This window comes from Perissodus microlepis, chromosome 10, assembly GCF_051167445.1.
Source record: "Perissodus microlepis isolate ML-2025 ecotype Zambia chromosome 10, ASM5116744v1, whole genome shotgun sequence".
Classification (NCBI taxonomy): domain Eukaryota; kingdom Metazoa; phylum Chordata; class Actinopteri; order Cichliformes; family Cichlidae; genus Perissodus; species Perissodus microlepis.
In genome coordinates, this window is record NC_140470.1 from 11404409 (window position 1) to 11431488 (window position 27080).

Genomic DNA, 27080 nt, shown 5'->3' on the forward strand with positions numbered 1-27080 from the left:
CCAGAAGCACCAACACCCCAGACACGATCAACGTCATGCACCTAATAATACAAAGCATAAGTCCTAATCACATTTAATTGACTGAGTTATGTAAAAAAGATGCCTCTGTAGAGTTCGTAGGACTTGCTACAGCATCATTTTTATGTAGCATATTGCAAACATGTTTTTTTTTTTCAGCTCTTAAGTTAGTCATTTTAATTTGAAAGTTGCCTTAAGGTATTTGAGTTTTTGGCACTTCTGCACTGGTTTCATTTTTCACCCCCAAAGGCTTCTGTTAAGTCTGTCATAGTTTCTTAGATTTTTAATAAGACTTGTGATCAGAAAGTCACACAGTATAGCAATGAGTGTCTGTGTGTTGTAGGTCCAATATCTGTGCAACTCTGTTTCCTAAAAAAATATTTACTCCTCCTTTAGACACAATGTTGAAATAGGAAGGTAATTATATTCATGAAAAAAAAGTAATGGCCACGTATTACATTACCAAATAAATGCAACTGCAAATAAATATATTTTGTAGGAGACAGAGTTGATGTGTGTTGTTACTCCTATCATCACCTATACCTTCTAAAAAGAGTTTTTCTCCTCTCCCTCAGAATGGGGAGAGATGCAAAACATCACCACCACACGTGAACAGGTGGAACTGCGAGGGCTCGAGAAGTTCACTAACTACAGTGTTCAGGTGCTGGCCTACACACAAGCTGGCGATGGGGTCCGCAGCAATGTCCTCTATATCCAAACCCGAGAGGATCGTGAGTATACAATTCATTTGTTTTTTACATGAAGAAAAGTGTGCGATGTAAGGAGATGGGAAATGGGATAGAGGTAGATTTTAAAAAAGGGAGCTGGTTGTATCTCAAACCCATAACAAAAGCTCATAACAAGCTATGCTGGGAATCTCCATTAGCTGTGCTAATGAGAATTAAGAGGCTTTGAGTCCACAGCTCAGGGCTAAGGGAGGTGTTTCGGGAGGAGGAGGGAGAGGTGATGTCTTAGAGCATATAGCATCCAGGAGTCAGCCATCAGCCTGGGCCTGCATCCTTACCACCAGCCCTCTTGCCATAGGCATAGGGATTAACTCCTTTTGGATTAGAGAGAATTAATTTTGTGCTTACACCATTGGAGGCAGGATTACAGCCAGATCCATGTCTCTTTATAAAGGAGGAGGAGGGGCCTGGGGGGCTGAAGATGGAAAGATACAATGGTGATCGCACAGCCCGTTCTTGGCTGACAAAAAATAATGAGTGAAAAAATTATAAGAGAAACACCACAGCTGAGGTGTTTGTTTATTTGTGTCTAGACTGCTGTCCTCTTGTGATTGACTCAGTGTTCCATCGTGTATTTTTGTAAATGAGACTGTTCACTTAGTAGTGTTCTCTTCCTCATCATCACTTGGGTTGTGCTAGTTCTGCAGCAGACTGTCTTGGCAGACTGTCTGTCTGTGTATCTGTCTGTCTGGAGTCCTGGGCAGATTTTGGGCACCAGATGGGACCTGACTGTCCCATCTCCTACTGGTGCTTTGACATGGGGGTCCAGTTATGATAATGATAGCCTCCTGTGTGCCTCCCTGCTGCCATCGTTACATGATCCCTGTCACTTTTTTTGTCCCTGCTTACTTCGTTTAAAACTTGCGTCTCTGCTTTCTGAGTTTTTGTTGTTTTCTTGCCCACTCATGTCCTCTGTAGGGGAAAGAGATCTGAGGGTAGAGAGTGGCAGTATGACGGCATCAGGGGGCCTCACAAAGAAAAAAAGAGGAATGGGGGATGGATTTAGAGGGCTGGGTCTTACACTGTGGTAGCCTCCTTCTGTAGAGGCCAGATGAGGCCCACTGTCAGGCACAAGTTATATTTATGGTTTGGTTTGAATAGGGTTGATAGTGTGGACCCAGTACTGTAAGACCGATGAAACAAAAGCATTATTGTTCACCTTTCACAGTATCCAGTGTCCTGATGTGTTTTTGTAGTGTGCATGTTTTTTAAGCCCCTTTTGTGCCATTATCTCGTAATCAGAGTATTAAACAGTGTCCAGTGCCAAGCTGAAGTGGCTAGCAGAGGATCAGACACTAATGTCTAATCTGTTTGAGAGTTTTGAGAATGCTGGGTGTCACAGAGTCAGAACTGCTGACCAGTGTCTGAATGAACATATGTCACAGCCATCCCCTCAAAAGGATGTTTTTCAAAGTCCTTCCAGAGCAGCTTAGTACAGGCTAAGACTTCCAATCCGCAAAAAAAAAAAGCCTGCTCACTTTAATAGCCATCCAACACCCAGCATGTGCCTGCACAAACACAAACACACACACATATGGATGCCCGCCATGCTGATGTTGCTATGTCTTTTCTCCTAGTTCCTGGTCCACCGGCTGGCATCAAGGCAGTTCCCTCCTCCTCAACTAGTGTGGTTGTGTCCTGGTTGCCTCCTCTCAAACCAAATGGCATTATCCGCAAGTACACCATCTACTGCTCCAGTCCCGGATCTGGACAGCCAGTAAGTGCCTCCTCTGTGGGTGTGATTCATATAGGGCCAATTTATCTCTGAGGTCCGTGAAAACCAAGTAACTTATTAAATTACCAATGGAAATAATTCATTTGTAAGCGCTGTTATTAAATGAACCTGTATGCATGCATTTGTGTGTGTGTGTGTGTATGTGTATGTGTGTGTGTGTGTGTGCGTGTGTGTGTTGCGCATGTCTCTCTTTCACTGTGTTTGCACCATCGCTTTATTTCCTGCCCTCCCAGATGAACAGATGAGGTTGTCTTGGCAACGTGATGAGACGTAGATATGCAAATGAGCCAGAGAACAAGCTCACACATGCACACTGCCGCATCAGAAGCACACACTCACAGAGACATCACATTTCGACATTTTCTATTTATACACATACGTGCAAGCATTTCAATTGTGGTTAGATCATGTGCACACAAACACCAGCACACGGTGAAGTCTGATATCAGGCTAGAATCTCACTTTCTTATTATTCACAAATACTCCTCCCTCTCTGTGCATGAGTGCCATGTAAATGAGCACAGGCAGGGAGGAGAGAGGGAAGGAAGGAGGGGGGTGGAAAGAAGGTTGAGAGAGAAAAAGAAGCACACCATTAGAGGTAGGGAAAGACCGAGGGGAAATGAGAGAAAAAGAGAGGGATGAGGGAAGAGGGAGAGACAAGCAGGGTGGAATGGAGGAGAGAGGAGGGTATCAGTCACATCGAGATGAGAGTGCTTTTGTCCGTCTTTTCATTATCTCCCTGTATCACTCCCTGGATCACCACAACACCGCCACGATGCTGAAGGAATGTTCGAACCCCCTGCACACAAACACACACACACTTATGCACATCCTCCCCTCTCTGTGTCCCTCCATCCAGTCCTCTTCACTGAGCTAGACAGAGAGGGAAAGAAAAAGCAAATGGTGAAAGAACACAGAGATGAACAGATTAAAGAGAGAGAACAGAGGATCATCTTAAGAGACAACAGTCTTTTTGTGCATTGCCATGTATGTGTTTGTGTGGATGCAGGTGAGAGTGTGTTCATTCTCAAAGGTTTGCTTGGAGGAAAAATACATCCAAGCAAACCTTAAATCCAGTGTTGAGTACAGCATTATAAGTAGCTGTAGGTCATTTGCATCAAATTTATTTTGAGTAGTGGGACAAATAGACAGCTCCGCACAAAGGTTTACATTTTCTGTTTTGCCTTTTTTGTGTTGACCTAAAACCTGTGTTCAATTCTGAGCAATCATACTGCTCGCTGTGCATATTTTCTATAGTTTTTGTTTAAAAAAAAACATGGTTTTATGGGTTTTGCCTGAACAAAAAAAAAAAAAAAACAGAGAGAGAGAGAGAATACCACATACCACATCTGTTTCTCCTTTACAACCTAACACTCAGTTTGCTCTGCAAAAAGCTTTAACTCCCTCAAAACATTCAAATGATGTCAAGTTGTATACAGCATAAGATCTACGTTGTTCAGACAATGAATTCACAAGTTGATCTGGGTGGAAATGGAATCCATAAGGAGGTCAGCCATAGCTGAGAAAACCCGGCAAAAATAATGCACAGTATCATCCTTAAATTTTGGGAAAGACAAATAAAGAAAGAGTCAAAAATGCAAGTTGCTCTCAGTGTTACAGAGACAAAACATCTCAGTGGACTCTATGTTTGTGCTTTGGATTTAAGTGATTCGAGAAACAATATATGTATCATTTCTGCCTTTTATCACGAGGCAAACACTGCCAGTGAGGCTAATAAGTTAAAATTTTAAACAAACAGATGACATTGACAGATGTATTTGGCTTTCCCTTTATTTCTCCAAAAAGTATGCTTTTTTGATGTTTCAAGATACCGACAGTGTTCAAGGAAAATTGCACACCTCCTTTTTCACTGAGCGCATTTTGATGTGTCACAATAGGAAAAGGACAGATGTAAAAAAAAAAAAACTGTTTAACCTGTCAACTGCAGGAGCATTAGTTTCAGTTTCCTGGTGTCACGTATGTTATGCTGAAACTTAAACAGAATAGAGCCTAAATTAATGTTATGTTCATCTTAATTTCCTTTGTAGCTTTATAAAATGTAGCACTTTAATCAAGTCCACAAGCTGCCACCACACCTGTTATATTTCCGTTTTATTTGCTAACGTGACATTGCGTGCCCTCTGTCCCAGGCTCCCAGTGAGTATGAGGCCAACCCAGAGATGCTCTTCTACCGTATCACGCACCTTACCCGCGGTAAACAATACCTCATCTGGGCTGCAGCTGTGACAACTGCTGGAAGAGGCAACATTAGCGCAAAGGTCACTGTGGAGCCTGCTGGGAAAGGTGGGTCCTCCAGGCATGCCAGTTGTAGCGAAGAAGGGTAAAGAGATTTGTGCAAAGGTTATCAGGGAGAGCGCGCCAAACATGGCTATGAACTGGCAGCATGATCTCCTTTACACAGATCACTTTCATTAGTCTCCCTCCCTCTCGCTCTGTGTACAATCTCTGCTATTGATTGACAGCCGTGGTATTGATTGAGCAGCGGCTGTGTTGCAAGAAACGTTGTTGTTAATTATGTGGTGATGAACAGGGCCTATCCAGTAAAATGACCCTTGGGGAGAGAGAAAGCAGGCAAAATCAATAGAGGGGAGGATTTATGGAGAAATGATAGACTCGAGACTAAGAGTTTTGACAGGGAGCTACATTAAAACACTACGGTACAGCTTTTTAATCCCTCAGGAGAAAGGATTCAGGCCCACTTAATCATGCAAAAGTAGACACAGAAAGACAAGTTGAAGTATGAATAGAGTCATTTTGGTGTAATGCTTACTATTTGAGTTTAACATCATGTGCTAAAGATGCATGTTGAGTTTTACTGGTTGCATCTTTGTGTGCAGTCCCAGCTAAAATCCTGTCCTTTGGGGGCACTGTGACCACTCCCTGGATGAAAGAAGTACGTCTGCCCTGCAGCTCAGTGGGAGAGCCTACTCCCACAATTAAATGGACCAAAGACAGGTCAGAGCGGTCACTATATACCCTTAGATATCAGAGATATCATGCACACATGCTGATGCTATTTCTTGTGAGGAAAATTGATTTTTTTTAAACTGCCTACTTAAATATAAGGCTCTTAATCCTGAATAACCTGTCTGCTCTTTATCAGTGAGGACTCTGCCATTCCTGTGACAGCTGACAGCCAACGGCAGATCTTATCCAATGGTACACTGGTGCTACGCTTAGTCAAAGCAGAGGATTCTGGGTACTACACCTGTACGGCCACTAATACCCTAGGCTTTGACACCATCATAGTGAACCTTGTGGTACAAGGTAAGAAGAAACAGAAAATTTATAAATGTATTTGAGTGAAACAGACACTTCTGTCCTGGTGCTAAGTTATTGTCTGTGTGTGTGTACATCCAGTTCCTCCTGACCAGCCTCGTCTGACTGTCTCCACTACTTCCACCTCCTCCATCACCCTGGCTTGGATTCCTGGGGATAATGGAGGAAGCTCCATCAGGGGTATTTAAATATTGTTGACCTGTTTTTTTAAGGGTGCTTCACACTTTTGATGTCATATGTACTTATCCAGTTGTGCAACAAGCTTATGTTTCTAGGTAAAAGGAAGTCAAACCGCAGCCGGCTGTAGCTAATTGTAGCTGATTGTTGCCCCCTGGTGTCCAACAGATGGAGCTGCAGCAAGGATACACCACCATTAGTAGCTGTGTTTGACATAAATGTGTACTGGTGTGCCTGCAGGATTTGTGCTGCAGTATTCTGTGGACAACACAGAGGAATGGAGAGATGTGTTCATCAGCTCCAGCGAGCGTTCCTTCAGGTTGGACAATCTCCGCTGTGGAACCTGGTACAAGGTCAAGTTGGCTGCCAAGAACAGTGTGGGCTCAGGACGCATCAGTGAGATCATTGAGGCAAAGACGCATGGAAGAGGTGAGGGGTCTAGAGAAAAGTGTTGAAGCTGGAATTAAGTCGAAATAAATCTTCTCTTTCTTTACTGTCTGTTCTTGTAGCAGCAGTTACAACTTTCTTCTCAAACATGAAGCCATCAATGCATCACAGATAAATACATCTTAAATTGCTAATTTATGATTATCTTTCTAACCTAGTGTCTTTTCCTTTTCCAGAACCGGTGTTCAACAAGGACCAGCCACTGCTAACGCACATCAACTCCACTCACGCAGGCCTCAACCTTCAGGGTTGGACCAGCGGGGGCTGCCCTATCACTGACCTGATGCTGGACTTTAGGCCCAAAGGTACTTGGGCCTGGCAGAGCCTCAAGGCCAATTCCACAAATCAGCTTTTCCTCAGCGAGCTGCGAGAGGCCACCTGGTACGAGCTCAAAATGAAAGCCTGCAACAGTGCTGGGTGTGGCAACCAGACCTCCCAGTTTGCCACAACTGACTACGATGGGAGTAAGTCTCTCCTAGTTTTTTAGGTCTTTGTGTATCTTTTTCCTCTCATTCATGTTTCTGTTACTGACCCTTGTAAATTTTATCAAATTTTTCTTCTCCTTCTACTCTCATTAGGTACAATCCCTCCCATTAAATCAGCTCGTGGAGAGGGGGACGATGTGAAGAAACTGTTCTCTATCGGCTCTCCTGTCATTCTGGTTACCCTTGGCGTTGCTTTGCTCTTCATTATACGAAAGAAACGCAAGGAGAAGAGGCTCAAACGACTTAGAGGTGGGAATTAAACTATTTAATATACTAACACAAGTGACAAGCTGAAAAAATATGTCTTAATTATATAATTATACCGTCTTCTCGCAGATGCTAAGAGCCTTGCAGAGATGCTTATCAGGTAAGAGACAGCTAGCTTTATTTGTTATGTGTACTGTATAGAATAGCTGTATTTTGCATAAATAAATCACTTACAAGCAATTTCAGGCTTAATATATATGTTTTTGTTTTTTTGTCTCTGTGTAGCAAGAACAATCGAAGCATAGACACTCCAGTGAAGGGTCCTCCTCAAGGACCAAGGCTCCATATTGACATCCCACGTGTCCAGCTCCTCATTGAAGACAAGGAAGGCATCAAACAGATAGGCATGTGACCACACATTGACAGCAACACAGCTGCAATTCATAGAGGGGTTTTTAGAAGCCTCTAAAAGATCTTAGTAACTCGTTTATTTCCTTGCTTGAAACAGGAGAGGACAAGGCAGCAGTGCCGGTGACAGACACAGAGTTCAGCCAGTCAGTGAATCCACAGAACTTCTGTACAGGCGTTTCTCTGCATCACCAAGCCCTTATCCAGAATTCAGGCCCTTTGATTGACATGTCAGACATTCGGCCTGGCACAAGTGAGTTTGTTTTAGGTTCATATTTGTTCTGCTTGTCACAGCTTTCAGTGAAATAGTTTGAGCCTTTAAATATGAGCAACAGATTTGATCTTTTATTGAAGTACATCTCCAATACATTTGAGAAAATATAGACTTATTGACAGCTAATACATGGATACCAAGCATCTTTGATCCTAAGATGTTCTCTGATCCCTGTGACCTCTCTCATCTCAGACCCAGTGTCACGAAAGAGCATAAAATCAGCCCACAGCTCTAGAAACAGATACTCCAGCCAGTGGACGCTTAGCCGCCCCAGTCAAAGTCAGTCAACAGCCTCTGCACGAACTCTGACGTCTGACTGGCGGACGATGGGCTCTCATGGCATCACAGCCACCGAGAGTGACAGCTACAGTGCCAGCCTCTCACAGGACACAGGTGGGTTAAAATTAAGAAAACTTACTCTCTGGTAACTGAGTAGCTAAGTAAATGGTTGAAAAAAACTACACTTCTTTTCTTTCAGATAAGGGACGGAACAGCATGGTGTCCACAGAGAGCGCGTCCTCCACCTACGAGGAGCTGGCTAGGGCGTATGAGCACGCCAAGCTGGAGGAGCATCTACAACACGCCAAGTTTACAATCACAGAATGTTTTATCTCCGATAGCTCGTCTGATCAAATGACGACAGGTACCAATGACCCAGCAGACAGCATGACCTCCCTCAGTACACCCTCTGAACCAGGCATCTGCCGCTTCACTGCCTCACCACCCAAACCGCAGGACTACGACCGCGGTAAAAATGTGGCTGTGCCCATTCCCCACCGTGCTAACAAAAGTAAGTATCAGAGCTGAGACCCATGTGGGGACGCTGTTCTTTTGTTTTGTTGTTTTTACTTGTTTTACATTCAGTGCACATGTAGAATTGCACATAATTACAGTTAGGACACCCATATGTATGTATTGCATGCCCACAATTAAAGACACAAGGATGAGAGTAACAAAAAGCCACTGGTTGCTAAAACAACTACATTTTTGTTCCAAGCCATTTTGAAACCTACTTCCACATCAGTTCCTCATTTTCATACTATACAGTGGCTTGCAAAAGTATTCGGCCCCCTTGATCTTTTCCACATTTTGTCACATTACAGCCACAAACATGAATCAATTTTATTGGAATTCCACGTGAAAGATCAATACAAAGTGGTGGACACTTGAGAAGTGGAACGAAAATCATACATGATTCCAAACAGTTTTTACAAATAAATAACTGAATAGTGGGGTGTGCGTAATTATTCAGCCCCCTGAGTCAACACTTTGTAGAACCACCTTTTGCAGCAATTACAGCTGCCAGTCTTTTAGGGTATGTCTCTACCAGCTTTGCACATCTAGAGACTGAAATATTTGCCCATTCTTCTTTGCAAAACAGCTCCAGCTCAGTCAGATTAGATGGACAGCGTTTGTGAACAGCAGTTTTCAGATCTTGCCACAGATTCTCGATTGGATTTAGATCTGGACTTTGACTGGGCCATTCTAACACATGGATGTGTTTTGTTTTAAACCATTCCATTGTTGCCCTGGCTTTATGTTTAGGGTCGTTGTCCTGCTGGAAGGTGAACCTCCGCCCCAGTCTCAAGTCTTTTGCAGACTCCAAGAGGTTTTCTTCCAAGATTGCCCTGTATTTGGCTCCATCCATCTTCCCATCAACTCTGACCAGCTTCCCTGTCCCTGCTGAAGAGAAGCACCCCCAGAGCATGATGCTGCCACCACCATATTTGACAGTGGGGATGGTGTGTTCAGAGTGATGTGCAGTGTTAGTTTTCCGCCACACATAGCGTTTTGCACTTTGGCCAAAAAGTTCCATGTTGGTCTCATCTGACCAGAGCACCTTCTTCCACATGTTTGCTGTGTCCCCCACATGGCTTGTGGCAAACTGCAAACAGGACTTCTTATGGTTTTCTGTTAACAATGGCTTTCTTCTTGCCACTCTTCCATAAAGGCCAACTTTGTGCAGTGCACAACTAATAGTTGTCCTATGGACAGATTCCCCCACCTGAGCTGTAGATCTCTGGAGCTTGTCCAGAGTCACCATGGGCCTCTTGGCTGCATTTCTGATCAGCGCTCTCCTTGTTCGGCCTGTGAGTTTAGGTGGACGGCCTTGTCTTGGTAGGTTTACAGTTGTGCCATACTCCTTCCATTTCTGAATGATCGCTTGAACAGTGCTCCGTGGGATGTTCAAGGCTTGGGAAATCTTTTTGTAGCCTAAGCCTGCTTTAAATTTCTCAATAACTTCATCCCTGACCTGTCTGCTGTGTTCTTTGGACTTCATGGTGTTGTTGCTCCCAATATTCTCTTAGACAACCTCTGAGGCCGTCACAGAGCAGCTGTATTTGTACTGACATTAGATTACACACAGGTGCACTCTATTTAGTCATTAGCACTCATCAGGCAATGTCTATGGGCAACTGACTGCACTCAGACCAAAGGGGGCTGAATAATTACGCAGTTATTTATTTGTAAAAAATGTTTGGAATCATGTATGATTTTCCTTCCTCTTCTCACGTGTACACCACTTTGTGTTGGTCTTTCACGTGGAGTTCCAATAAAATTGATTCATGTTTGTGGCTGTAATGTGGCAAAATGTGGGAAAGTTGTGGGGGCCAAATACTTTTGCAAGCCACTGTATCTGACTTTCATATCACTGATGCCTGCTCTGTTCTGTACTTTTGCCATTCGCCTTTCATTATACACAATGAAGGGCAAAGAGGTGTGATCAGGTCAGAATATTCAAACTGGAAATATTGTAATGGGAATAAAAAGGTCTCTGTGTAAAGTTGGCATTTGTATAAACAAAGAAAGGTTTTTATTACACAATGAAGATAAAAGTGCAAGCCAATGAATTATTGCTACTCTGGATGATTCAAGGATGAATCAGAAAATATTTAATAGCACTAATAATTGCATGCACGTAACAGACTTAAGATACACAAGCAAAATATCCAACTTGTGTCTGTTATAGGAAGTGGTTATTACTCATATGAATAAATTGTATGGTTTTGTCCTGACTCTTCTGTGGCCTTTTTAGGTGAATTCTGTAACCTACCCCTTTACATGAAGACAGACCCATTTTTCCGCAAGCAAGGGGAGCTGCATGACCCATGCCCAGCAGTGCCGCCGCGAGAAGCGTCGATCCGCAGCTTGACGCAGCGGGCGTATCACACCCAGGGCCGTCACAAGACTCTAGACCCTGCGAAGCAGCAGGCCCAGACACTGGGCCACTCTGGGCTGGGCAGCTTGGGTGCGAGCTCTGGCACTGCCACCTTGCCTCAAAGGACTCTCACCATGCCCAGCTCCAATAATGCAGCAACAGCTTCCACTTCCAGCACGAGCAGCAACCCCACCAACAGTAACAAGGTGGGGGGCTCCAGAGACTCGCTCCTAGAGAGCAGCTCCTCTGCACTGGGGAGGTTGCAGAAACAGAGTGTGGGGGCCTACTCCAAGTCATACACGCTGGTGTAGTCCATTCTTCTGCACAGACTGCTGTCCCACTCCTCAGCCAGCCCCACTCTGGCGCTCTGCGATCTGGGTCTGAATGGGCATGCAACCATTTTTTCTTCAAACCCAATTAATGGTGAACTGCCCAGCATCCTGTCTGATTTACCTTGGGAAAGATGTTCTCCCAGACAGAGACCCAGCTAACCCTACTTTTCATGTTCATGTGGGACTCTTATAAAAGAACTACTAACTCCAACTAACAGTTCCAGCCGGCTGGTGCTCAGCTCCACTCAGCTCCCGCAGGAGCTGCACAGCGAAAAACCAGGAAGCGATTCTGTGGTCATTTTGAAATACTGACTGTAACCGAGGAGCTAAAACCTCTGTGTTTATGAATATGAAGACTACCATAGCCAGTATGAAGCTGTGTGGCCATCCTGTCTCATACACACACAAACACACACACACACACACACACACACACACACACACTGTCCTCCATAGTTTGAGTATTATTGTCAATTTGCAAGCCTTCCGATTAAGTTCCCTCTTCTTACTGTATCTTTCACCCTCTTTGTGTCTCTTAAAGCCCCATAATGCTATTGGCAGATTCTATAATGTTGATTCCCAAAAGTAATGATTCAGGTTCCCTTCCAAGAAGATTTTAGTCACATTAGCATCCTCCACACATCACTCTGCAGCTGAACATTGTCTAACTTAAACAAATCATGACAACCCAAATGAACCAGCTATAATTTCTCACATTACAAATACAGAATATTTGGTATTATAAAGAATTTACATATATATTTCTATGTAGGTATATTATTGACATTTAAGTGAAATTATGACAAAGTATAAATTTTACATACTACGATAGTGTAGTATTATATACAGCAATTTAATGTTAATGTCAAATTTTAAGAACGAGACAATCGCTCAATCATGAAATTTTAAAAAGAGAAATTAAAAAAAATGAAGGTTCGACTAAAGAGAGAAAATGTTTAGTATATATACAGGATGTTTTGTATGTTACTGTATGTAGGGTGACTAGAAGAAGGGTGTTTTGCTTACGTTTGGACAGAGAGGGATGCTTTCCTATCCGCACGGTGTCATGGGAGAAGCGAGACAGTGCAGCAGAACACGACATCCTTGGATTGCAATGCCTCCTTGGTTGTTTGGTGAAAACAATCATGACACAAGGCCTTCCAGGATTTCTGTAATAATATAAGTCTACCCATGAGGATATAGGCTCCTTGACTTTTTATTAAGCGTGTCAGTAGCCTGAGTGGCTGGTAAATACAATAACATTCAGAAACCAAATCAGTGTCTCAGAGGATCCCCGAGTAAGTTTTATGCTGGGAGAAGGTTTGCTGCAAAGTGGTCACAGACTTTTAGTTATTATAGAGTATTAAGGCTTCTATTTGTGGCACGGGCGGCAGAGATTGACAGTCACGGATAGAGCATCCTGCCAACTTCTCCGTCAGCCGTGCCACACAGCTAGGCTTTGCTCTTCGTAGATTAAAAAGACAGCTAGCTGAAGGAGTCCCAGTCATGATGTGAATGAAGTAAGATAATTTAATGTCGAGAGATGTTATATGTCAGGGAGTTCAGTTTTGAAAATTATATGATCGATATCATTGTTGTTGTCCAGTTTTAAGTACTGTAAACGCCACACTTTCTTCATCTCGATGCCCCTCCATTTTTTGCGCTAACGTGCATTCACACAAGAAACTATTGGATCGGTTGTTTTAAGCATTTACAAAGCAGTGGTTTTGTGGTTTTATATTTATTTATCCATTTGCTTTGTTTGCTTGTTTGTTTGTTTAGGGGGAGGGGAATCTGTTCTTCGGTTGATTTTCACATTTTGATTTTCCGTTCAACTTGTTTGGTCTAAATTTTTTGGTACCAGAGGCCAAACGGTACAAAGCTATGTGGCCTGTGGCTAAAACTAGTTCAGCCAAGTGAAAATCAGGGACTCGTAGCTCTTTTGGTCACACAAACTACTATTGTATTGTGTATATACTGGACAGGAGTCTGTCTGTAAACCTGAATCGTTCAGGCTCCTGTCATTTAAACCCCATTCAGATAAATTTAAGTAAAAATAATTCAACACCCTATTCATACAAGATCCATCATCTCTACCTTTGTCAGTGTTGTTTATAGATTAAGTCTTGTACATATACACAGTTTTGTATGAAGAGCTATTTTTTCGTCAGAATAAATCAGGGGACACATCAGGGTTGAATGCCCCAGTTTCAAAATTGAAATAGTATTAAGAAAAAAGTATTTTACTTCTGAAATGGGCAAAAAAACCAACATTTTTTCTTTCCCTTTACGTTTTTTGATACTAATTTGTTGAATTTTTATTCTTTTTTTAAAGTGGGTTAGGGTCTTTTGATGTTGTCATTTGTCCTTTTTCCTTTTTTTTAAATTAGCATTATTTTATATTTTGTTCATCCTCAAATTAAGTCATTGCATGCTTGCTAAAAGGGAAAAATTGAAGGGAAAAAGTGTATGAAAATCCAAACTTAAAAAAAAAAAATGTTGAGGGTATCCCAAACATTTGTTTGAGTTGCTTGTTACAGCAATTGCTTGTGTTCAAAGGTACATTTTCTATGAAAAGAAAGCAAAAACTAAAAAGATCATTTAACACCTTGTGCAATAAAGCTATCTTTCATATGTCACGGCTTCTGTCATTATCTAGAGGTCTGTTTGTATGTCTTGTGAAAATGTCTGGACCTACACACGCATGAAGTTTACAGCCAAACCAGTGTTCATGAACATACATATATATATATGTATATATATATATATATATATATATATATAGTAAATGAGCTGCCACGTGAATGAAAAAGTCTTGAAAAGTTACATAATTGTGGTAATCTGTGGCAGACTGACATCATACAACATTTTAAGAGGCTACATTTGATGGTTGACCTTCTGTTTTGTCATATGTATGCTGTTATTATGGTGGATGCTCTCTAAAGGTCATCTTCCATGGATTTCCATAAGCCAAAAACTCTTGGAAATCAAAAAAATGTTTGAAAGATTCTCTACAAAACAGATTTTTCTACACTTGGCTCCTCATGATGCCTAATATCCTCGATAAGTTCATCTCAGGTACACGGTTGTGGCGCTAAGCACAAGAGCCCATCCTGATCAAACCCTTCTTAGACAGCTGGCCTAAAAGAGGGGAAAGGAGCTAACACAGATTTAGGCAGACAATGAACTGAGGGAATGGACCTAGACTCAGAATATGACAAACAAGGATTATTTTGAACTGTGCAAAGCCTCTCTAGTGAAATCCAAGAACAGAAATAAGTAGATGTTAGTAAAACATGATGTTTTATGCTTTCATATTGTTTACACTAAATTCTGACCCTACCAAATGCTGCAGTACAAATCAAGACCTATCAAACCAGACAACGTTTTACATCGTCCAGTTTTCAGCCCGTGCAAACTGAAGCCTCCATTTCCTGTTCTTAGACAGAGGTGGCACCTGTGCGGCCTTCTGCTGCCGTAGCACATCTGCTTAAAGCTTTGATGTGTTGTGTGTTCAGAGATGCTCTTCTGCATAACGTGGTTGCAAAGAGTTACTGTTGCCTTCCTGTCAGCTCAAAGCAGTCTGGCTATTCTCCTCTGATCTCTGATATCAGACCATTCTCTGTAAACTACAGATCCCCATTCTGATGTTCATTCTGAATTTCAGCAGGCCTTTCTTTATGCATTTATATATATGCTCAAATCCATCAAGAATCCATTCTCAATCATGTGATTGGCTGATTAGATATATGCGCTAATGACCATCTGCTTGTATTTCCATTAGATCTGCATACTGGAAAGAGAAAGACTGAAAAAGAATTGACTTGTCCAAAATACTGAACTCTACACCTTCTTTCAGCTCAGGATTCCTTAGTTTTATTTGAATAGTGGAGCCATGATAGGTAATAATATTATTATGACATCATGTGGTTTATTTTCTAACACTTCAAGAAGTTCTTAAGCCACAGAAGTGATCGTGTTTTCACAAGCCCACCGTAATAAGTAAATCCAATAGAAATAGCACTAAAAGTAGCAGTACATAAGGACAGACACACAGAGACACACGCTTGTAAAGATTCGCCAGAAAACTGTACAACATGGACGAGATGTAATGAAACACCTACCCACTGTGTCAGATCTACGGCCACAAGAGGGCGACATAACGCTATAATGTTTGACCCTTCCCCACAGAGGTTAACAGATACTGTGACGACAGTACTCGCCCAAAAGCGTGCAGTCACTCATGACGGATACACTGTGAATAATTGATGCTTTTCAGAGTCACAAGCACCATGTGTGCTTCACTAATAGCTCCTACTACTACTGTAAAGGTATTTCTGCATGCATGCTGTGGAGAATAACCTTATCATGATGATTATGATTATTATATTAAAAGTTTCATACAACACAATCTTCAATCATTGTCCTTGGCAATATGTGCCAGCAGCCATGTAGACTATTCATGCGTTGCTGTGCTTGTTTATTAAGCTGTCAATCAAGAAAATAGTAGTAATAGAAAAAGCACACTTATTTACTCCACAGCTAAAAAGTGGAAAATAACAGCCTTATATGTTGTCGGGTGGGAGCACAGTGCAGAATAGCTTTTCAAAAACTGTCATTAGCCCTCCGCTCCATTTTCCTACAACAGTGACTTTTTTAACTTACAAAATGGGATGATTGATATTTTTTAATTCTTTGATCTCTACTGTTGTGACAACCTTCATCTGGCTGCTATTGTGTGGCTTCGCAAAGTATAATCAAAAGAATGCGCTTTTACCAGCGGAGCTCCAATCTCATGTCAAACCTGAACGGAGAAAAGGATCAATGGGAGACAGAGGCAGCAGCGAAAACTGGGGACAATTTTACAAGATTTAATTTATTAACTATTATACAGTTCACATAAGGCCTTCATCTTCAAACACTATTCTCAGTCAGACAAATTCCATGGTTTGCTTCTGGTGCACAGTACATCAACTTTCACGTTGCAGCTATTTTCACTTCAGTATTGGTTTTCTTCTAATTTCACGTTTTAAAACAGGGAGGGAGGCTTTCGTCCTTCTCCCCTGGTGTGTGCATGTGTGTGTATGTGTGTTTTGTTTATTTTTTTAAATCATGCACTAAACTCAGGTGGCCTCGAACCATTCACAAAATTGTAAAAATGGACTTTCAATCATTGAAATACACACTAGAAATGTTTTCTACTATTGACTAAAAGGTGGTGTCCCCCTCCCCTCCCCCCCAAACATACAAATAAACAACCATCATAGAGTAGTACGCACTCACTTTTTTTTTGCCTCAGCAGGATCTGCCGAGGATGGGCATCGCGAGCGATGCCGTAACATTTATATACTCCAGGGAATCGTGTTGTCTGGTCGGTTCTGTGCCAGGTTCAGCTGCGAGCACTGCACGGTTTGAGGAAAGCCCTCATTTTATACTCCTGACGAACAGGTAAAATGACTGACTTCCAACAGCATTATGATCCCAAAAAGTACCAGTAATTGTTGATCCTAAATATTCATACAGTTGATCCCACTATTCTGTGGTCATAGCAACCGAGAACTACAGCAGAGCTGCAGTCCTCTGGTCCACATCTCTCACCTTCATTGACAGTGCTTCCTCTCATGGACTTAACCGTTATTAAAGTTGTTAGGCCTTCATTATCAGTGCTGCTTGTTTTCAGCGAAAATGAAGGACGATATTGCAGCACAAAACTAATCAACTAGAGCAAGTAAACTGCCACGGGTGCTTCCTGAACGTCTCGATCCGCAGGTACTTCACTTCCACTGGTCATTGTGTTTCAATAGCAGGACTAGCAGTGACAGTGCGTTGAGAATACTAAACCTTCAGAGTTAATAGTACATGGATACAAAGCGCTTGGTTTGATAAACAGCCACAGCAACACGTCCGGAAACCTATCATGTTTCAAGTGTTTGGTTTACGTGGACAACAGATGCTAGCGTAAAATTTGCATGTATGGCGTGGCTGGGTTACACATTCAAAATGGCAAAAGTTTTCTCCTTCACTTGACCGACGGCAGGCAAAGCCTTCACTGATATTCCAACGGCCTAATCGAACTAAGCATCCCTAAATACGCCCACTCTGATCAACCAACAGCTAGAAAAGAGGACAAACAAAACGAGTTTTTCACATGGCTGGATGAATGAGGAACACGAGCGGATTTGGATTTCCCACCGACCTAAAATGGGAAACCCCCACCCACCCACACCGGATCCACTTTTTTTCCTTTTCTTTTTTTTTTTTTTTTACAAAAAGGATCTTGTTTCACAAGCCTGTACTGATGCCACACTTGACCACTACACAAACAAACATGAACAATGAATCCGTGTGGCATTTCTTCATATTTAAACACTACACTATTAAAAAAAAAAAAAAAAAAGTGCTTCAGATAAGTTTGTGGATACAAAAAACAGGTCTGATGTAAACAAAGTTTGATCTGCCAGAGCTCTGTCGTGGCAATGGGTATGGCTGTTTGAGCTGTGAAATTAAAATCACGTAAGAAAAAAAACAGTATGTCAAAAAAAAAAGAAAAACCTCTTTTGAGGAGAAAAAACCCAACAGTGATCATTAAAGTGCATCCCTGGATGTGTTACTCCCAACCGTTCCCTTCCCTCCCATCCCCATGCTGACCCCTCAAGTAGAGCCGATGACAGAAACCCAAAAGGCAGACACAGAGGAAACTCTGCTATATGGAGCAAACTGCTGCCCAAAGGACCCACAGAGGACCAGACTATAAATCCAGTGGCAGTACTTTCAAGAGAAAAAGAAACTAAAAACAGTTTTTACACATACTAAAAACACGGTGGGCCCGAGTCTTTCTCTTCCAGCTTGGCATAGAGGTTTCTATTTCTTTGTATTATGGGATGAGTGGTGGCTCGCTGTGACCGTGACCCCTGCCCTCCACTTCTCTGACCCGACATCCACTCATCCAGGAGATCAGAGGGCGGAAGGAGCTTCACTGGTAATGGTAGCCTCCGCTCCGACGCACACAAGCATGAACATAATTGGCAGGTTGGGGAAGTTTCTCAGACACTTTCCATCTCCAGTCCTCATAACCTGGGTTGTCCATCATGATCAAAAATGAAATGTGCATGTGCACATTTTTTTCTTTTACTTCTTTTTTTTTTTTTTACTCTTTTTTTTTTTTTTCTTTTAGTGTGTTGGTGATAAGGTCCAGCATCATCATGGGCACACATGGTTTCATTGTCTCTCACAGTGTCTCCTGTTCAGCGGGGGAATGGTGGGCGTGGGGGTGCTGGTGGAGGGGAGGGAGCAGAGACTGCAGGGGAGACTGGGGGGTGGTGGGTGGGGACTGCTGCAAGGGGCTGAAGTGAGGGGTGGTGTGAGGTGGAGAGGAGCGGTAACAAGAGTAGGCAGAGCTCCCGCCGAGGGTGGTGGTGGGTGAGGCAGGGAGGCCCCCCAGGCCGGTGGGGGAGTCGAGGAGGGGCTGGTTGTAGAAGAAGAATGCACACTGGTGGATGAAGGTCTCAATGATTGTCTGGTAGGTGCGCGTGGCAGTCAGAGCATCCATGGTGGAGAAGTCTGGCCTCATGAGGGTGGGCCAGAAACAGATGGACAAGTTCTCACTGGTCATCAAGTTCACCCTGTTCAGCTGGCTCACCCTGAGAAAACACAGAAAGGTACACTGACTGATTCCTTCTCATATAGCGGAGGAGGGGTAAAAAACAAGCAAACAAAAAAAAAAAAAATAGGAGATGAGAACGCATGAAAGTGATTTAAACCGTAAACAGGGGACTTACTTGTGTAAGTGGTTCGTTACATATTTGAAGACATCATAATTCTCCTTGGGGAACCTCCTCAGGACATCCTTCATGGTATACAGCCTCTGTTCTCTGTCACTGATTTCTGCACAAACAGGATGTTTTTTTTTAAAGACTTCATCACACACAGTGATTTAAAGCTGAAACGTCTCTCTACGCCGTCAGAAAAATGTTTGTCAAGACTAAAACACCTAAAATGGAGCAGCTCTGCCAAAACCTTCCCACCCCTGTTCCTTTCTAAAGAAATAATCTTTTTATGTTTTAGTAAAGACTCTCCCAGCCCAGCAGTGTTTGCTTACTGAAAGCATCCAGTAGGTCCACCTGCAGAGCACAAGGCACCAGGGGCTCAGGCAGTTCAGAGAAGAAGCTTTTGAGGCCTCCAGCCACAGTGTTTATGGAGAAGTCTTTCTCCACTAGGTCTAATCCGTGGTCTGCACAGGGAGAATGACAGTTAAAGCCCGTCAGTCGTAGCATTCATCGGGAATGAGCAATGAGTTCTGTGTCACTTTCTTCCAGTAACCCTGCTCATGTTTTGATTAGGCAGTCACATAATTACAGCTGGTTCAAACAAGTACGATGAGCAACTCACCCTGCTCAAACTGCCTCTGCATGCTCTCCATCTCCGACTTGTTGCCGCTTACGCGGTACAAACCCTCCGTGTTCAGGCCTGAAGGAGAACGTGCGAAGCAGAGAAAAGGGGGAAAAACGTGGGTGGGTGTCACAGTGGGAAACAAGCAAAGCACAAACACTTCATCAGCCCCTTTGCAAACAGACGAGGCAACACAGACGCCGAAGATTAAACAGATGCTGAAGATTAAACGCACCCTAGTATTAATTTCACATTGCATTATGGTCATGAGCAGGTGCACGGGTTTAGGAACTCTGCAGGAATGTGAAGATGATTAATCACTAAAATAAATTCCATAAAAGACCTTTACCAAAAGTACAAATTAAAAACCTGATAAGTGATGAGTGCAGTGAGAATTTCTTTGAATGAAACTTTAAACACAATTAAAGGAACAGCACGAAATAAGCTGTTAATTAACGAGGAATAAAAGTCACTTACCTGTTGTCTCAATGAAGCGGACACACTTTTCAATGAAGAGAGGGATCGGTCTGTCTGGGGATACCACATTCACCAGGGGGACCCCGAAGTAGTTGCTCTCCAAGGGCTTGGGAATAGCTGGACGGGGCTTTGGTCTAGTTTTCTGCAGGAAAAAAGAAAAAGAACGAAACTCTTAGTATCTCAAAGCAATAATTACGCTGACACCAAGGTGCACTCCATGGCTTCTAACAAAATGTCCAGTCATTACACTAATTTGAAAGCTATGCAACATGACAAATGGCTTTTCTCAATAATAACACACCTTGGCTGTCCGCCGCAGGCTCTTCAGAATGTTCCTCTTCTTTGGGTCTTCGCTCTCCTCATTCACTAGACTTTCACCTTTAAGGGTCCCAAAGTCATCTTCTTTGGACTTTGGAAGAGCTCCCATCTCGTCATCACTGCCTATGAAGCTCGTGCGAAAGCTACTGAACTTGCCCAGCCGCTTAGAGCGGTCACGGTAAAGACGAGGCTTCACGCCAATTGCAGAGAACTTCCTCCTTCGTTCCAGAGAGCTGCTGTCCGCTTCGCTGTCTGAGCCGTTTCCATTGGAGTGCATCCTGTTTGAGTTGCGGATGGTGATGATTTTTCCTTGTGTGCTGTCATGTGGTACCGAGTAGATGATCTCTTCGTTGCTCGGGCGGGGTTTTGAAACAGCGTCAATGGGTTCGGCGTAGTCTGAGGGATCGTATCCCATGTCGCCGCCAGGAACCCAGGTGACAGCAGAGGGTAAGGACCGCCGATGACCCAGCGTGTCGATATATGGGTTACGGCTCATTTTCCGGAAATCGAAAGTGACGCCTGGTTTCACTCTCACTTGGGGGGGTACTTTGTTGTTCAGTTTGTTCTCAAAGTCCCTGATATCAGATATGACGGAGATGTCACTGGAATCTAAGTCGGGCATGTTGAAGCCGCTACTGTGAGATGTGAGCGTGCCATCATAGTACGGTGGCGACGGCTCTACGTCGTCCTCGGAATCCAGGAACATAGTGACAGGACTAGGAGAGCTGCAGCGCGGGGAGTAGACATTTTCATTGGTACACGCTTCAGCGACATTATCGTACATGTGCGTGGCCTCCACGATGTTGCGCTTCTCTACTACCTCCATCAGAAACGGATGAAACATTTCTATCCTGTGGAGGCCCCCCACCACCCCCCCAGACCCACAAACCACGCTGTTGAAGCGACCCTCAATCTCATGGGCTAGTTCCTCCCCCTGGATCAGCTGTTCACAGGCATAATCGCTGTCAGTGAGCTCTGCCTGGCTATCTCCGACTGCCAACAGCTGAATAGGGATGATGTCCTGCACCTCGCACAAGAATGCACAAAGGGTCTCCAGGGAGGCCTTTCGGGAGACCGAGTAGACTGCAATGTAGCCGTGCACTAACCTGCTCTTCCTCAAAGTGAAGGAGGCGTGGTATGAAAGCAGAGAGAGCTCTATAGCCAGCTTATGTCCACCAACTGTCTGCTCCAGCAACACGGAGGTGCCGCTATTAGACATGGGCCTGCAGTGCTGATGCATTAAGAAAGGCGACAGGAGCTGCTCGGTGTCGTAGGGGTCTCCACACATTAAGCACATGACAATGCGAAGGTCTGCCTCTGGGACTGGCTGAGAGTCTCGGAGACCTGGAGGCTCAGGGAGGAGAGGTGGGGAGCTGCTACTAAAAGATGTGCTCCTCCTAATATCCAGAAGGCCCCTCAGCACCTGGTTTATTTGGGTCTCGCTTATGTTATGGCCGTAGCCCACACCAGGGGAGGCGGGGTCTAAAAAGCTACACTGCAATCTCCTTGCAAACTGCTGCCCCTGTGTTATCAAGTTTAAGGCAGTGTCACCACCTATATCAACGTATGATCCTACACCTCGTTTAGTGACTAAAAGCAGTGAAGTCGGCAGCTGTGCTAGCTGGCTATCTCTTCGGCCCAGAGTTGACTCCCTAAGTCGCTCGAGGCTTTCCACCACATAAGAAAGTGATTCTTTTGAATTATACAAACACAAACACCCATGAGGAGTGAAAGTGGGGGTGTAGAAAGAATTTACCGGAAGACGTACATTTCCGTCAATAGGTCGCAGTGTCAGTTCGTACATCTTCCCGTCTAACACATACCAGTCATCGTTTGTGCAGAGAGCTCTAATCTCATTGGCAAATTCTCTGGCTAGTCCATCCTTCCCAAGTATAACGAGGTTTATTCTGTCAGCCTTGGTGTCCCCAAAATGAGCTTTCACGTCAAAAAAGGGGTAATGGGAGGGAAAACGTGATGCTAACAGCTGCTCGATCTTAGAGTCTACGCAGTGTGGACTGCTAGGGCAGGTCTCCTTGGTGGGATGATAGACAAAGTGGATATGTTTTAATACCAAAGCATCTCTTTCAGCAGGAAGCTTCTGTAGTGCCTTGAACCTCTGCTCCTCCCCAAGAACCTCTTGGATTGCCCCCATCTTCTCCTTGCTGGGTTTAGCATCCACTTCAAGCTCATAAAAAAGCTCAGAGTATTCCAGCAGAAGCTCCTGGAAGTCTTCTTTAGCACGGTCAATGATCTCCTTCTGGTGCCGATTATAGAGATCCAGGTATTCTGGCTCCTCAAGCCACTGGTAGAACTCTTCATTCATGATGAAGCTCCGGGCCTCCTCCCAAGGTTTACCAGGTGTTACGAAAGGGGAGGAAGCCAGTCTGTGCTTAAACTCCTGCCTCATCTCCGCCCGTTTGCACTCATTGCGCAGATGCTCCAGGTGGGCATTAAAAATTTCTTCTGCTTCAGCAGTCTCCAACAGGTCAGAAGGGATTCGCTCATCTTCCATGTTGTCGATGTGAGACGTATCCTCCCATGGCGAGTCCTCCAGAACAACAAACCAGTGGGTGAAGTGTTGCTTGGACTCAAGGACTTTCTGTACCCCAGACCAGCTCAGCTGATCAATCTCATCCAGGTCAGGCACTAAAGAGCTAAGTGCTAAAGGAAGAGTGCTTACGTATATTTTTCGACGCCTCTCAATATGTTCCTGTTTCAGACGGTAGACATGCTGCTGAAAAAGTTTCTTGCATTTAGCCGTTCCCTCCAAGAAGACATATTCTTTGTACTCTGGGGAGTTGTTCATGCGTCGACTGGTGTTTAGCCAGGTTTCATTATGATTCTTTACTATACGGTTGATTAGCCATTCATAGCGATCCTTAGCAGAAGCTATCTGCTGACTCTGGAGTTTTAGGGCCTCAAAGTATGGGATGATCTTAGGCTTGCCCCTGCTCTTGTCGATAAGCTGAACCAAAGTGAGAAAGGCGAGGTCCACATTTATGTTTGAGCGTGCCGATGTCTCAACTACCGGTAGACTCTTTTTTGTGATAGCAAAGGTATGTGCATCTTTAATGTAGCGCTCTACTCCTTCGTCGCATTTGGTGAGGACCAGCACAATGGGCTTCTTAGTCTTGCTCAGCTGACCATACAGGTTTGAGACAAATTTCAGCTGGTCGTCAAAGTTTCGGTTCATGCCACGGCTTACATCGACACAAAGGAGGAAGCCATCGACTTGCAGCTTACCCTCTGGCATTTGCTTTTGCTCAAAGTCTTGCTCCAGACCCAGCTGATCCGTACAGAAGTACATGAGCTTCTCTGCTGAGGCCAGCTTGGTTGCTGCTGCCCGTTTGATATAGGGCTGCATAGCAGTGCTACGGTGCGGCTGAAACGTCTGGTCATCGATGAATTCGGTCTGCTCCACAACATGCATCCTGCACTCGGGCCCCTCCTCGAGAACCCGTGACACCTCCCCCCAAAACAGGAAGTGATCATTATTGACTACTCGACCCCCAAAGTCGCTGGTGCTCAACACGGACGTGTGATCCAAGTAGAAGTCATCAGCGCTAGGACGCACAAACCTATTACACAAGCAGGACTTGCCAACCCCACATTGCCCCTTCTCTTTCTCTGTTCCGGACAAACCCACCACAATGAGGTTGTAAATGGGCGACCGCGCATCTTGCTTTTTGGCCATCATAGCCTGCTGACACTCATCCTGCCTTAAACAGGCACTGTATGAAGGAGTTCACTTGAATGTTTGTCCATAAAGTTGCTGATCTACAAAGGAGATCAGATTTCTCTTTCGTCTGCTGGGGCTTAAATTATAATAGACAGCGCCGCAGTGATATGAGCAGACGGTTCTTTCATTCACTCGTTGCATGAATCAGATCCTGTCAAAAGAAACAGAGAACAAACAAAAAAATGAAATCAGACAAAATAAGCAATCAACCAAAAACTCATTTTGAATTAAAGGGGGAAAACAAAGCAGTATGAAAGAGAATGACTGGGCAAATGTCAGGCCCTTCTTCCCCTTAAGCAGCTATAATAATAAAAGTAAATATCATTATGCTACTTTAAGATGTAAAAATGTACTTGTCAGTTTGAATGAGGCATTTTTTTTTTACTTTTATCCTTCTTAACAACAGATCTATCTATCATAATAATGGAGGCACATATTAATCCATTTTGTGCTTATTCCCTTTGTTTGACAAAGACTGATGAATCCTCTCAATGGTAAATGCCACAAAGAACCCGTAACACCAACCAATACTGGTTCTCATTATTTTTAATTGATTTCAAGTTGCCTGACATCACTGCATTAATATTATATGCACACTGGCATACATCCTGCCACCAGCAAAGCGTAATGAAAACAGACATATAATAACAGGAATACCAGCAATGTGGTCTCCTTGCAGGGGGCCAAACACAATCTCAAATAAGGAAGAAGGCTCATTTTTGCACATTCAATTAATGAACTGAATAAAATGGACAAGTACACTTGACTGCGCTTCATCTAAATTTTTGAATAATCTTTTATCTGATCGACAAATTTATTTAATCGACTCATTTCAGCACCGGCTGTACTGATCTCCAGAATTCCTTAAAAACATCTACAGAGGATCAAAAGATGACATTAATCCCTGGAGAAACATGTTGGGAGTGGTACTTTTTTCCCCCTTTTTGTTAAAATGACGACCTCAGCTGATCAGTGAGTGGGGTGACAAGCATTAAAATGACTATGGTGAAAGCGCCTCAGTCAACACTCTTCAGCCTAAGGGAAACAGCAGCTATCTTTAAAAGCATCTTCCCTGACCAAAAAAATGAATGAAGAGCTTATTAAACAGCCTTAGTCACACTTACCATCATTGCCAAAGGGCTACGGACTTGCTCACACCTTTAAGACACTTAATGTTACTGCCAATTTTATGGCACAGACTAATGCTTCCATTATTATTATTATTATAGCACTGATGCAATTCTGCTACAATAGTCAGCACATAATGTGATCTAAAAAAATTAAAAAATAAACCATATGCAGAGGTTAATTAATGTGTAATAAGATTTCCTGAGTGAAAAAATCCTGCATTTAAAAATACAAAACAAAAAAAGCATGAGTCATGAAGAAATATTTAACCTGCCATATGACCATGACTTCATGGTGGGGTTGGAAGAAAACATGGGCAGTCCAAACAGCTCAGCTGAGCAAGGCCTGATATCCAAACGAGCAGACAAGTTCTTTTCAAATAAAGAAAAAAAAAACAACCAGCATGCCTTTACCAAAACGCCATCAGCAAAACAGCACACCAAAGCGCCCTTTTAATCAATTCCCTTCACACAACCTACTTTTTTTAAAGCTAAGATTGTGTAACCTTATATGTTCTGCAAAAGGATTAACAGTTAACACGGGCTTGAGGGTGCACAGAGAGGGGTGACCACGCCAGGCCTGCTGTCTACATAATGAAATGGCAGCGCCGGAGAGCCGGGATAGCCTTACCTCCTGCACACCGACAGACAGACAACCTTTCACGGGAATGTATTTACCCAGCTGTCTTGGGGTGTAGCACTCGACAGCTTCGCTAGGAAATAGCCAATAAAGCAGAGCGAGCACGTAGAATACATACCATTGCATTTCTCCCCCTTTCTCCTCTTGCATCTGTCAGGCCAGCTCTTGCCGCAGCCCTCGCCGCCGCCTGATGTGCATAAGCAGCCGCAGAGAATGCACTGTGGGTCGGAACTATTCGCACATGAAACCGATACCTCTACAATTTGTGCGATGTGCTCATCTGAATACAATATCCTTCACCCATGTCTGGATTTCTCCTGTTTTGTTTTGTTTTTTTTTCCTTGCACTAATGTTTTAACTGAAATCAAACACGGGAAAGGCAAGAAATAAATATCCCGAACAATAGAACAATCCGATTTCTGTCCCCGCAACGCTTTCTTCACCAGTGCGAGATTGAGACGTGTGTTTAAAAAAGAAAAAAAAAATCTACTCAGTCGTCTTCTCCTCCCGGTTCACCACGTTGCTTTTTCAATAATTATTCTGTCCATTGTTGTGCCCACATAACGCTGGGCCGGTCGCGCACACGAGACAACGGTGAGTTTGATGCAATCGCCGGTGCTGTTTCGCTTAAGAAATGCCTTCTGCTGCAACACAAACTGCTCATGTCCCGATCAATTTAGGAGCAGATTGCGCGTGTGAAAGTGGTATTTCTGTCAGCTTTCCGTAATGGCGGCCCTCCTCCTCCCCGGACCTAGTTCTCCTCTTCTTTTCTTTGGGAAAACGGAGCTGTGGAGACAGAGGGAGCGGAGAGAGGGATTCTCCCAGTGGCGCCCTCACACAACTGCAGCAGGTCAGCGCTCTCACTGTTGCTAGCTCGCCACACTATGCGGAGAGGTCGTTACTGAGAAGTAATCGATTTCTCCACGTTCAGTCCGAGTATTTTGACAACACCCGCCTTACAGCAGCTCTTTAAACTGTTAACTAGTGCACTGCATGAAGAGGGCGTCTGCATCCTCTCTGTGAACTTTATGTGTGTAAAAGTGGTTTAATATCAGGATAAAGGTTTGTAATTAGCATACAGCAATGCTACATAAAGTTGTTG

General features: G+C 43.6%; 2 protein-coding genes across 3 annotated transcripts in view; one reads left to right on the plus strand and one right to left on the minus strand.

The window, feature by feature from the left end:
* The window catches only part of LOC146378857 (cell adhesion molecule DSCAML1-like), a 52766-nt gene extending 38843 nt beyond the window's left edge, over positions 1-13923 (plus strand). For both annotated transcript variants that reach the window (XM_084941957.1, XM_084941958.1), the window contains exons 19-33: positions 594-749; positions 2342-2481; positions 4650-4803; positions 5358-5475; positions 5624-5787; positions 5881-5979; positions 6217-6405; positions 6600-6887; positions 7002-7157; positions 7245-7275; positions 7401-7519; positions 7624-7776; positions 7990-8190; positions 8276-8587; positions 10835-13923. In XM_084941957.1, the coding sequence (XP_084798083.1) occupies positions 594-749; positions 2342-2481; positions 4650-4803; positions 5358-5475; positions 5624-5787; positions 5881-5979; positions 6217-6405; positions 6600-6887; positions 7002-7157; positions 7245-7275; positions 7401-7519; positions 7624-7776; positions 7990-8190; positions 8276-8587; positions 10835-11268 (2714 nt within the window). In that variant the 3' untranslated portion in view covers positions 11269-13923. The remainder of the gene's footprint in view (positions 1-593; positions 750-2341; positions 2482-4649; positions 4804-5357; positions 5476-5623; positions 5788-5880; positions 5980-6216; positions 6406-6599; positions 6888-7001; positions 7158-7244; positions 7276-7400; positions 7520-7623; positions 7777-7989; positions 8191-8275; positions 8588-10834) is intronic.
* Positions 13924-16144: 2221 nt separating this feature from the next.
* On the minus strand, positions 16145-26917 carry arhgap35b (Rho GTPase activating protein 35b). Its single transcript, XM_084941959.1, has 7 exons — positions 26097-26917; positions 20456-24362; positions 20155-20296; positions 19678-19755; positions 19388-19519; positions 19068-19173; positions 16145-18929 (listed from the first exon to the last, which is right to left on the minus strand). The coding sequence occupies exons 2-7, from the start codon at positions 24167-24169 to the stop codon at positions 18518-18520; spliced, it is 4584 nt and encodes a 1527-aa protein (XP_084798085.1). The 5' UTR covers positions 24170-24362; positions 26097-26917; the 3' UTR covers positions 16145-18517.
* Positions 26918-27080: the final 163 nt, after the last annotated feature.

Coding starts and splice junctions, on each gene's coding strand:
- arhgap35b (XM_084941959.1), bottom strand. CDS start 24,169: ATGATGGCCAAAAAGCAAGATGCGCGGTCGCCCATTTACAACCTCATT. Junction 19,520..19,677: donor GCAGAGGCAGTTTGAGCAGG/GTGAGTTGCTCA, acceptor CTCCCTGTGCAG/ACCACGGATTAGACCTAGTG. Junction 18,930..19,067: donor GTAACGAACCACTTACACAA/GTAAGTCCCCTG, acceptor GTGTTTTCTCAG/GGTGAGCCAGCTGAACAGGG.